At 31.6% G+C, this 12,606-nt stretch overlaps 1 protein-coding gene across 1 annotated transcript; it reads right to left on the bottom strand.

Annotated features, from left to right (window-relative positions):
- Positions 1–10,651: 10,651 nt before the first annotated feature.
- LOC107453705 (52 kDa repressor of the inhibitor of the protein kinase-like) lies at positions 10,652–12,379 on the bottom strand. Its single transcript, XM_071183469.1, has 2 exons — positions 12,175–12,379; positions 10,652–12,009 (listed from the first exon to the last, which is right to left on the bottom strand). The coding sequence occupies exons 1-2, from the start codon at positions 12,377–12,379 to the stop codon at positions 10,652–10,654; spliced, it is 1,563 nt and encodes a 520-aa protein (XP_071039570.1).
- Between the last annotated feature and the right edge of the window lie 227 nt (positions 12,380–12,606).

The raw sequence follows: 12,606 nt of genomic DNA, 5'->3' as shown, positions 1-12,606 counted from the left end.
AATTATATCTTATTTAAACATTCATAATTTATTGCAATTCATGCAACAATCATNATTAAATATATATATATATATACACGTCTACTGTGATATATCAATGACCTGGTAATATTTCGCTAGTCTATGCCGATGCTATCAATACTGTTTATATTTTTTAGAGCGTGAGGCCACAATGCAAAAAAAAAGACATTTTAGAAAATTTACCATAAAAAGTCCTAGTAATCATGTTGCTATTACTTTTTCCTGTAAAGGCAATGAATACCACAATAAAAACAATGGGAAAGAATACTAAAAGATGGAAAAGATCTGCAAAAATGACTAATAGCATTGATACACTTTTCGGAATAACAATATACTCTACTCTATATCCTGACTCTGATAATTCTTATCGAGTCAATTATCCAGGCAATTAGCAGATTCCCCTTTAGCCACAATATTCATTTTATCATCCATCTACTTGCCAATACCATCAAACCTGCTTGAGAAATCCAGAAAATTTTTTTCAGGTAGAGGGTGCGTTTCTTGTTTTTCAGTGGCTATTTCTATGGCAAAGATTACGACTTCAGACGCATACACTCATCAAGGACATTTTATGGAGAGGATCTGATCATACTCCACTCATCCATTCCTCCAAAGATCGTAATTTTGATCTAAACCAGAGAACGATCAATCTCCAATTCTAGGGACATATATAATATCTATATATAGTGCTCTCAGTTCCCATAAATCAATTCTCCCAGAGGAATTAATTTATGAGAACTTAGAGCACTTTGTCTTCCCGACAGATTTAACACTTATAATTCACAATTTATTGCATAGGAATTCTTCGGTCGAAGGGATTTAAACTCCCGTTCTCCCGAACACGAGGCCAACATCCTACCCACCAGGCTATTCTGGCGCCTCAGTAGTTGAAAGTGATACTTTTCTCCTAAATAGTACAGGTACGATTTAGGCAGCCACATAACGTTTAAAATAAAGTGTTATTCGAAGCCTCAAACCAAGTTGATCCTTTTATCCTAAATAGTACCAGTACGATTTAGGCAACCACCTAACATTCAAAACAAAGTGTTATTCGAAGCTTCAAATAATCGTCAGTTAGCAATGAAACAAGAAGAACTGAAAGGAATAAAATTCAATGATATAATGCATAAAATAATCTGTAGAGTATTGCATTTCTGATGTATCCTTATACAGTATGTTCAGAGGAAAACTTGTAAAACCTATTAAGTTAAATTAAAACTTAACGGAAAAACACACCAGCTGACTACCATATGGCAAACGTTGCATTTTCATTTTCATTGGTTAGCTTAGAAAGGTAGGCTAAGCTTGTTTTCACAAAGATTTAATAAAGGCATGCAAAAATATTTCCAAAAAAAAACTCGCTTTTGAATCTACTGTAAACCTTGTTTTTGCCTTTTTTCATTCTAGTTATGTCCGGGCGTACAAATGCAACATTTTGTTTGCGTTGAAATCTTAATGATGAAGCCAAACTTCACTTTTAAAGTGTTCAAAAAAGTATACAAAAGCCTGCGCAAATAAAACTTGTATCAGTAATGTTCATAAAAAGAAACCTTGAGAAGGTAAATTTATCCACGGTTTGAGAAAGCTTTCTGCTCTTAATATGCGAATGATGATTCACCCTCGATTTCAAAAGTTTTTTCTAGCCTTGTTTTGTAGAAGCAGATTTAATCTTGATACAAATGGGTTGTTTATGCAAGCTTAATGGGAAACTCATAGCGAGGGAATGACCATAGTTACATTTTTCAATGTTTTTAACTTGCATGGTACAATTGCTACTCAATTTTAAACCTTGTAAGGCTGTGTAATGAAGTTGTTGCTGACATTAAATTCAACCTTACACTACTATTTGGTCAGTCACTTGATTTTTCTGCATGGATTTCCATGTGAAAAATCTTCATAACATATCCACTAGAGCGTTCTCAATGCAAAAATTCTTCTGAGGAAATCTGAGGTGGTACTACTTAATAAAACTTACATCTACTACATACGTTAATATTTGAAATTTGCTCATCTTTTTCATGAAAGTAGTAGCGAGCAAAAAGTTTAGTCGGACTTTCTTCTGGCATCGGAATTAGAATATGTAAAACTACGTCACTATGGAATAGTTCACATTAATATTGTTTATAATATTGTAAAAACAAGAAGCATCAAACAAATGCAGGTATCGTAGATAAGGATAGTAGTAATTGCGGATTTGTCCAAAAAATAAAAATAAGAATCTTTAAATTTATGTTATTGAGAAACTTTAAAATGACACGCCTTTTGTATTAAAAAAAACTTGGCTTACTTACTGGCACGCGTAACTTTGAAATATCATTGCTGTAACCCCCGCCCCTCTCTAAGTAATTCCTCCGTTCTTGGGTAAACATTGGGTTTTTTTATTGTTAATACAGTTTTTCTTAAGAGCTATTTTTTATTGTCAGGCGAGGCAAATGTGCTTTTGATGCCTCTAAAAGTAAGTCGATGGGCGTCACAGCAACTAGTGTTTTAAGGATAAGGAAATCTATAGGAAAGAGTCGCATGGATTAAGATCAGGAACGCGTAGTGGCCATATGCGAAGGATCTCAAGCGGATAAATAATTTTTTGTGATTTTCTCCGTCTCAACATGGTTTGCACCCCATGATCTATGGTACGCTTACCCCCTATTTATGCTTTTTGTCATTCCTTTTAATTTTGGATTGTTTTGGAATTTTGGAGTTTTTATTACTAGTCAGATTTAGAGAGCTTACTTGCTTCTGCCTAGCTTAAATACTTGAATGTGTACACTTATTTTGCCATTTTTTTATAAGGGTTCTATAAGTATTCATTACTTAAATACTTATAATTTCAGAGCACAATAAAAAAAAATTACAGATCAATTTATTTAAATACAGTTAAGACTTTTCAATAATTATTTGACTTAATATTTAATAGGTTTTAAACTTTCTCCCAAATAATTATTTTACCACAGCTTTTATTAAATTTAATTTGACTCTTATCTGTTAATTAAGGAGATTAAAAAAATATAAGACTAAGCATTTGTCATCAAAGCGATGGAAAGAATCCTATAATTAATTTTATTCAAAATAATATATTTGTCCCAAATTATAAAGTTGAAAATAATCTTTTAATGTTTTAATGCTTTCATACAAGACTTTTCAGCAAAATATTTTAAAGGAATTTGCATTCTCAATCTCTTTTATGCACATAATGTTATACTTTTATTGAGAATTAAACTGCTTTTGTCTTATTATCAATTGAAAACGAAAATAAATTCCTTAGAATAATCCTTTTAAGAAGGATTTTTTTTCATTTTGTCTTAACAAATTAATTAAAGGGAATTAATTAATTAAAGGAAATAATCATCAGGGAGGTGCAATTCCTATGTTAGGCCCACATTTTATACCATAGTTGGAGAAAGGGAATCAAATTTAATTTCAATAAATCTAATCTATATTACTACTCATTCCAATGTATATCGTAACTAAAACGAATAACTTCGGGACAAAAACAGTATTATGGGAAGTACAAGACAAATAATAAATGTTAAGCATCAATTAAGTAATTAAATAAAATTACTGAAAAAATTTAAAAGTAAATAAAATCCTGGAGACAATGAATCATCGACACAAACAATAAAGGAAACTATAAATCACAGAGAAAAAAAGCGAGTACTGTATATTTTACTTAATTTAATATACTTCAATATATTTTAATTATATTTTTAATATTAGGAAGCAAAAAATAATAGTTTTTAGTTTGTAAATTCAACTCCTCTCAGTAAGCGTAAAAGTTATTGATTCAGTTTTTAACACACTATTATATTTATACGCATATAGTAACCTACAGGGCCCAATTGCAAGCCCCCTAATTGAAATATAATAATTTCCTCTGGTTGGGTACACTAGTACCCTGTAATATAATAAGTGGCCCAATCTGAATATTGTGGGTCAATATTAAAGGGAGATATAGGGCCATGTAGTAATACAGTATATTATCCTCGAATTTCCTCATTTTAAAGCTATTCAAAACACTATTAAATATATACATATGTAGTAGCCTATGAGACCACATTGTGGACCCCTAATAGGCCCATATTAATTTCCTCTGGTAAGGTATACTAGCACCCTGTAATATAATGCGTTTCCCTGTTTGAATATTATGGGTCATGAAAATCCATGTTTCAGAACGTGAAAATCAGTTCTTTATATAAAAAAATAATTATTCAGCTTGATCCGTTTTTTTAATTTAAGCACTGTAGAATGCGCTTTCTATGTAATATTCTTAAAGAATTTGGATGAAAATTAAAAATATATTACTTTCAAATCCAATAAAAGATAAAGAAATTAAAAAATTATGCATAAATTAACAAATCTCTCTTCTCTTATTTTTATTTCAATAAAGTATGTATTTATAATATAGGTAAAAGATTCATTGCTAGAAACTAGCATCGAATCGTATAAATAGAATAAAATATTTATTTTTCTTCGATACGTACTAAGATACGTAAAAGATAAGAACTTAGCTTCAATATTATCCCTGGAATTAATATACTTTATTCTGAGAATTCTGCAAAAAAAGGAGAATTCGAAAGTTTGTTTGTTATTTTCAGTCATGGGGGATTTCAAAATTACAATATATATATTCCTTTTCGATGAACAATTTCAGAATTACAATGTGTCTTTTCCTTTTTAACAGATTAAAAATTAATTCCAGTCAAAGCAAAGTTACGAATTCAGCGTTTTATTGCTTATATATTATTTAATATTTATTTTTTAAACGAAACATTTATTTCACTGTCTGATTTATTTAATTTTTTGGAAGCAATGAAAAAATATAAAATGTACTGATTTATCCCTGGTTAAATAAGGTGGTTTCATTTTGCTTACTGCTATAAAAATACTTATAATATTATTGAATGATAAAAAGTTATATTTTAAATAATAATAATCTATCATTATAAAAATCTGTCAAAAATGAATATTTTCGATTAATAAATATTTCGTTGAAAGAACCTACAGCTTTGACCTTATATTACGCATAATGCTCCAAAAAGACTTTTCGAGTCCTTCTATGAATATGTACATTGCAAAACTCATTTTAAAAAAATCTATCGAATCACTACTAAAGAAGGTAAAATGAAAAAAAAAAATTTCAACCACCATTTTTATGGTCTACGGACATTTAGACGCTTACCTAATATTGCTGTTTATTAGTAAGAAAGGTATTTACTTCAAATTCTGGTTTGTTTAATATTTAAGAATAATGAACAAATATAATATATACGAATTTATAAATAGTTTATTAATTTTGTTTCATTCTGCTTGCTGTAATAAAATCTATGTACAAATCTCTCTCTCTGTGTGTATNTATATATATATATATATATATATATGGGGTTGCCGGGATTTAATCCTCGCAGCCACTGAGACCCATCAAGTACATGATATGTGCTCGTATAATCTATGGAATCATTTGTCGATCACTGATCAGTATCATGGGTACATTGATTAGAAAAAAAAATTGTTTCCTCTTCAGATCTAAGTCTAATTTGGGAACTTAAGAATGAGAGGAGCAACCACCTATCAGGGGAGCTTTGAGCCAACTAACAATTGCACCCTGGCGGTGCTCTCTTGTCAAAGCCCTCCTTTTTGCCAAGTGCCCAAGTGTTACACGATATAAAAGTTTCCGAAAAATATTCAACAGATAATGACAAATGTTCGGAAGCCACTAAATGTATGCAAACTATTAAAGGTAAGTAAAATGTTTTTTTTTTTTTTCGTGTTCACAGCATTTTCCTTATAGATCGATGGCATAATTTTATCATAGGTGACGCTAGAGTTGGAAATTATAACGCCATCTCTATTTCGTATCGTATTTTTTAAAAAAAAGTTATTTAACTCGTAATAGTTTTTTATTTCAATTTCAAATCATTTCTGAAAAAGTGAGAAAGAATTAATCCTCCAGCGAATCCCTTGCAATTAATTTTGCTGAGCAAATATTATTAAAGTTTCGTTTTTTATTAAACTATTTGCTGCTCTGTATTAATATTATTACTGATAGATTATCCACGTATTTATTTCATCAATTTTCTGCCACGCTAGATTATGCTTCTGAATTCCTATGTTTTGTTCAGACCATTTCAATATTCTCTTGTAGATTGATTACGCAGGAACACAATATGCCTTGAGCATTGTCTCATCTCCCTCCAGATCAAGACTAATACGTAAGGAGCTTATGTTAGTATTTATGAAGCTTGTTCATTATTCAAGACATTGTGTTTTGGGGACATTTCTCCGATTCTGTTGGGAAACAACACGAATCTTACTTAGAAAAAAATATTGATTCAGAAAAAAGTCCTGAAAATAATAAAATAGGTAGATATTTGATTCAATTATTTACTAAGAATATTAAGAAGATGCACATATCATATTTTTTAGCACTTTACCCGATTCCCATTTTTTCAGTTCGATACCTGCAATTGACGTCATTTGCAAGTATCCAATTAATCTGATTTTAAAATTGATTCAGCTAGGTAATAAACAAAGCCTAATAGCTATATCATCAGGCTCATTCCCACAAGCCATGCACAACTACGTGATTAGATATAACCGTATGATTTCAGTTGTACTCTTCTTCTCAGGTTTTCAGGTATTTAATTAAATTTTGTTTAATAAAATTTAGTATTAAGAAGTTTACTGGAAAATTGCTGTTAAAGATACCAGTCTCAATACTTCTAGGTTTAGGCTACTACACTTCTTTTGAGTGGATAAAAAAATCTATTAACACAGTACCTATATTACTATAGATATAAATTACTGAAATAAATTACTATATTAGATAAGAGTTACCAGAATCTTTTGCTACAATATCAGTAGCGCCCTTAATATCACAATTAATTGCTTCATTTTTGTCAGTAAAATGTAGCGATTTTTACGACCTATCTCAAATTACATTAGTACGACTTTTTTGTTTCGTTAAAAAAATTTCAATAACTTGAAACGGAATATGAAATGTAAAATGTCATCAAAACATATAAATTTACACGGTTTAAAGAAAGAAAAAGTAATTTTTAAAATTTCATTGACCAGAAATTGCTGAATATAAATGAAATAATTAAGGTAAATGAAATTCACTTGACATTTTTATCGGTGCAAATCTCCTTACCAGGGGACTTTTCAATAATTGTCAGAGATTTCACGGTTTTGCCTTGCATATAACTCATTAAAATGATATATTGGTAAAGTTGGTAATTGGTTTTGGTAATTCGAGTAAATTATTTTTATTTCGATATACGTAGTTTCTTTTATATACAGTTCAAATTGGTGGCATTGCAACGCGAGCAAAGTACAGTTAGTAATTGATGAAATTTGAAGGGAAAAAAATTAACTTATTGAAATTAATATTGAAAAAAAAATTAGGAAGTTGCTGTTACCTTTTATTTTACACTCTCTTGAAATGCACTGTGAAATCGATTAGATTAATTTAGGTATATATTTCTTTACAAAAGAAAAGAAAAGAGAAAAAAAAAGATTTGCTTTAAATGTTAATATTAGTTTTTCAGATAAGTACTGAGTTAGCTGGGAGAGTGAGATTATAGTTAACTGTACTGAGTTTAAAAGATACATAATGTTCTCTAACAATAATTTACTTTATTTCTCTATGCAAACCGTGTCTTACAATTAGTCCACTGAGAGACAGTCATCACAAGAAAAAAAAACGATATTGCTCTTTATTGTTATTAGTACCACTTGCTAATATCAGCAAGCCCTGCTATGGGAATCCAAGTGAATTTTTAAAGCGGAAGGTGCGTTTCTTGTTTTTTAGCGGCACCATCATCCAAGAATACTACTTCAACCATACACACGTCACAGCCAGTTTCACAGTGAGGATCCCTCCATTATTTTATCCACAAATCGTAGTTTTGACTTGAACCAGAGAGCGATCAATCTCCAAATCAGTACCCCGCAGATGTTTCGATTTGCTAGGGGAACTTGTAGTACTTAGTGACCCCGAAACATTTAACGTGTACCATTCACCATTTAATACACGGGGATTCTGTCACGGTGGGGGCTGTGGGATTCAAACTCACGCTCTCGTGTACACGAGCCCACCGTCCTACCGACTAGGCTATCCCTGCCCAGAAGCAATCACCCAGAATTTTTTTAACAGACGTTAAATGCTACAACGGGAATTGAATTTGCTATCTCCAGGCGGGTGAAGTGATTAATTTAGTATTTATTTATTTATTATTACACACATGACGGCTTGTGCTTTCAATTCAAGGTACGGCTTATAAACTCTTGTCAAGTTGAAGAACAGTATAAAAGAGCAGCGTACAGATACTACATCAAGGAATACGGTAGGATTTGAACCCGCTGAACCATTGTTTTCGTAGTTATCATGCTGTCAGCTCGTCCACCTCTCCGGCGGATCAAAATTGAGATGGTACGCCTTCGGATTATTTTATGGATATTTTCCTGACTGTCGCCAATAGCCCATTATGCCTCTCTAGTTTGATGTACATAAAGTATTTACCTTTCTACCTTTTTTTGATATTTGAGCTCGACAAGGCAAAGGAAAAGTGTAAAAACTTTAATCTATAACATCCGGATATATGATCAAAGTCATATAGAACTAATATTTTTGATCTAGTAAATTTAGTGCAAGTGTTTTAGTTAGGTGCAAGTGTATTATTCAGGAACTTACAATGGGATAACTTGTGAATGAGTATCAGGTTGATTTAATTGTATTGGTTAGTGCTATAAAACGAGTTTCAACCAGTGTGTTAATGTTTTGTAGTGTTTCTTAACTGTTTTGCTCTCATCTGAGAGACTTTATAGTGTTTACAAGAATTTACGATCAACGAAACTTTGATCCTTTTTTTTTACTGTGACCTTTTTTCTGATAGATTGTTCTTCAAGTCTTTTTTATTTTCCTATCATTCGCATTGCTTATGGATATTTATAATATTAGATAAGTTTTAGATTATTGTTCTATCGTATAAAAATAGAATTTGAGTTTGTATAGATAGTATAGATAACTTTGCATTTCAGATATGATTATAATCATGTCCTTTTTTTTTTTTTAAATATTTTGCAGAACTATATGAATCAGCTCAATGAACAGCTCTTTTTATTAAATTTTCAAATAAATTAGTATGTCAAGTTATTAATATGTATAATTTACTTACCAAATTCATTTTCAATTGGTTTTAGTTTTAACTATAGGATTTTAAAGACATAAATTTGTAGGGAATTTGAAAGTGGAATTTTAAATAATCAGAATCACAAATTTATTGTTTAGTAAATTTAGTTAAGTTTCGTCATAATACTGTAAAATAAACAACAGTGTCTCTTTAATTTTGTTAACATATTTCTCATTAAGTCGCGCAGTTGTTAATATATTTCTAAGAGAAGCAATGGTAAAAAGGTAAACCTATTAAGTTAAAGAAAAACTGCTTCAAAAAGTTTCTTTTCTATTCTTTTACAGATTTTTAATCACAAATATTCTGCTAAAACTGCTTTAATGGCATATATTTTGAATCACTGTAAAGCATACGGTCAGACAAGTATGCATATTCAAGGTCCGCTCTAAGGATTTCAAATTATTAACCAGTAAATTATCAAATATTAAGAGTATTTTCGAAAGTCTTCTCCAAGTGCAAATCTTAATAATTTTTTATGTTTTATATTTTCCCATTGAAAACTATTTTATGGTAGTTTCTGTCAGGCTCATATTATTTAGACGCAATTCTAATTGGTAATGAGCCGCATCTACTGAAAATTACTGTACTCTAATTAAAAATACTGATTTGTATGGAAAAATTCATTTTTACGCAATTTTAAAGATCGACTTAAATATAGATTTGTCTTTCTTTCCAGAAGAAAAAATCATTCACCGATACTTTTGCCAAAACACAATTTTATTCGCCAAATGTACGATTTTATCGCATTTGGTGAGGTGGCGAATGCTTGGCGTTGGCCCTGGTATCATAAACCACAGATTAATGTGCGAACAAAGAATGACAATTTGGACTCGTGATCTGTCGAGAATGCATGAAGGTCGATGGTGTAAAAACGCCTTTTTGGCAAAGTTAAAGGGAAAAAGACCTCTGCATAGACAACGCTATGATAGATCGACTATGTTGAGAGCAGTGGCGTACGCAGAATGTTTTCAGGGGGGGGGGTTCATAATTTTCAGAAATTACTAAAAGAAATTCGAGTATGTAATAAAGCACTATTATTTCCCTAATTTAGACAGCTAGACAATTTTGACTTTTTATTTAGACAACATTGTTTAGTTAAATTTTTTTTTATATTTTAAGTTTAAGAATATAATTTTTTTTATAATAAGAGGTAAAATATTTTATTTTTATTAAAAAGTAGGAATAAATCAAGTCAGAAAAAACTACTGTAACAGCTACCTAAATAATAACCGTATAAATGTGAATATTCCATAGAAAACCAATTAATTTAACCAAAAAATAACTTACCAACAAATAGGGAATTAAACCAGTATGCAAACACACTGAAAATTTATTGATTTATACAGTAATATCCAAACGACGGGGTTTTTTTGCAAGTTCGTTTAAAATGTCTTCTACAGCTGGGGTAAATTTTCTATGAATGCTTAAGAGTGCCAATCCATTCATTCTATTATTTCCGTTGAGTTGCGTAAATAAATCTTCAAACGGCGTAAAGTCGAAAAGGATCTTTCGTTTGCAATTGTTGAAACAGGTAGAACGACCAATATTTCTAGGAGTTTGAAAATGTTTGGTGTTATATCTTTATTGCACATTCCAAGAGCATCCGCCGCAGTTTTTGGAACACTACCTCCGTCTTCACTAATCCTTTTTAATCTTTTATACCAGAGTTTTAGTTCAGACTTAAGGCTTTCTTTACAGGTATCCAAATCTCCAGCGTAAAATTCCACTAATGCTTCAAAAGCCTTTATGTTTGAAGGTTGGCAAATGAAAGGATCGGCAGGTAGAAGACACTGAAATCCTTTCAAAATATCACGATGCGATACAAATCTTAAGTTTAATTGTGTTATAAAATTTTCTATAAATGGAATAAAAACACTAACTCTGAAATATGTTTCCGGTGTCGATGAAGGAAAATTATCGCGATTTTTCTGTCTTCCCATCATTCTAGGGATTTGCATGGAAGTGGAAGATCCAATGTTTGTTAGCATAAGAGAAAAAGAGCTGAATATTTCAGAGAACGTTTCAGTGGCATTTTCACGCATCAATTTTAGATCTTTAGTGACATCTTCTGCAAGACTCACTGCCTCTGTCAAATCTATGCTTGTTTTTTGTAGGTATCTACAGAGATGGATTGTTATGATGAAAACTTTGTAAATGCACAAAAAAGATATTACGAACTGGCAATTAGATACTGTGCAAAGTAAAGAATTAGCCTGGGTAGCTGATTCCTTATCCTTCCATTCTGATATTTTTTGTAGTGTTTCAACGATAGGCTCGAAAAGTTCCACCACAGCGGTTACTGAGTCGTATCTTTCCATCCAACTGGTTGCACATAGCTGTTTAATTTTCTCCCTCTTAGAGCTGGTTTCCATCTCCTCTATTGCTGAAGATAGGACATACTGTCTTTTTGGCGTATTTAAAAAGTCGTATAATGTTTTAGTTGTCCCTAAGCAATTTCTAATGCCAGTTATTTCGCTTGCATTTGATGCAGCCACATTGAGGCTATGAGCAGAGCAATGTACATAGAGTGCTGATGGGACAATACTTCTTACGTGGGCTTGTACACCATTAATTTTTACACTCACTGATGCAGCACCATCGTACCCCTGTCCCCGTAACTTTTTCATATCAACTTTCATAGACTGTAATTGGTCTAATATTGTTGATGCTATTGCTTTTCCGGTTAAGTCATGCACCGGAATGAATTGCAAAAACTGTTCGGTGACGTTAAAATTTTCTTTATCGACATATCGAACGCATAACGATAATCGCTCTATACCTGCAATATCAGTTGTTTCATCTGCAAGAATGGAAAATCAAGTTGCATCATTAATCTTGCTGACTATTTTTTGCAGGATTAAAATATTGCAAACCTCAATAACTTCGTTCTTAAATCGAGGGCTGGTATACTGAGCATTTTTTCTGCTTGACTCTAAAATGTTCTAAAGAGTCGAATCGTTCTTACTCCGGAAACAAAGCAATGCCCGAAAATTTCCGTCGTTCTCTTCACCTGGTTGTTCAGAAATTATTCCCGAATCCTTATGTCCTCTTAGAGCGAGACCTTGATTTCCACAAAATAGGATGGTTTCAATGATTGGAGTAATGTTTTTACTATTTTCTAATTTTCTTCTGCTTGCTGCACTGCCAACTTGTTCATCCACAGGTTTCATCTTTCCAAGTAAAATATCGTTTAATGTCCCAGCAGTTTCGATCGATTTTTTGTGTTTTGTGAGAAAGACATTTCTCGTGTTCAGAAAATAGCTCTACAGCATTTTTCCAGTTGTCAAATTTTACATTGTACAGTTGGCCTAAAGGTTGCTTTCCAGAACCGGCACCACTTGGGGCGAAAAGTACTCAAAATTTGCAAAAAGCACCACCCTTAACCTCTGAATATGCA

Source organism: Parasteatoda tepidariorum, chromosome 7 (genome assembly GCF_043381705.1).
Source record: "Parasteatoda tepidariorum isolate YZ-2023 chromosome 7, CAS_Ptep_4.0, whole genome shotgun sequence".
NCBI lineage: Eukaryota > Metazoa > Arthropoda > Arachnida > Araneae > Theridiidae > Parasteatoda > Parasteatoda tepidariorum.
The sequence above is the reverse complement of the archived record's forward strand: the minus strand, read 5'-3'. Positions and strand labels throughout refer to the sequence as shown.

Bases quoted from the DNA above. Each gene is read 5' to 3' on its own strand.
- LOC107453705 (XM_071183469.1), bottom strand. From the start codon at position 12,379: ATGAAACCTGTGGATGAACAAGTTGGCAGTGCAGCAAGCAGAAGAAAA. The intron at 12,010-12,174 runs GTAAGAACGATT...CCATTCTTGCAG, and splicing joins GGCATTGCTTTGTTTCCGGA to ATGAAACAACTGATATTGCA.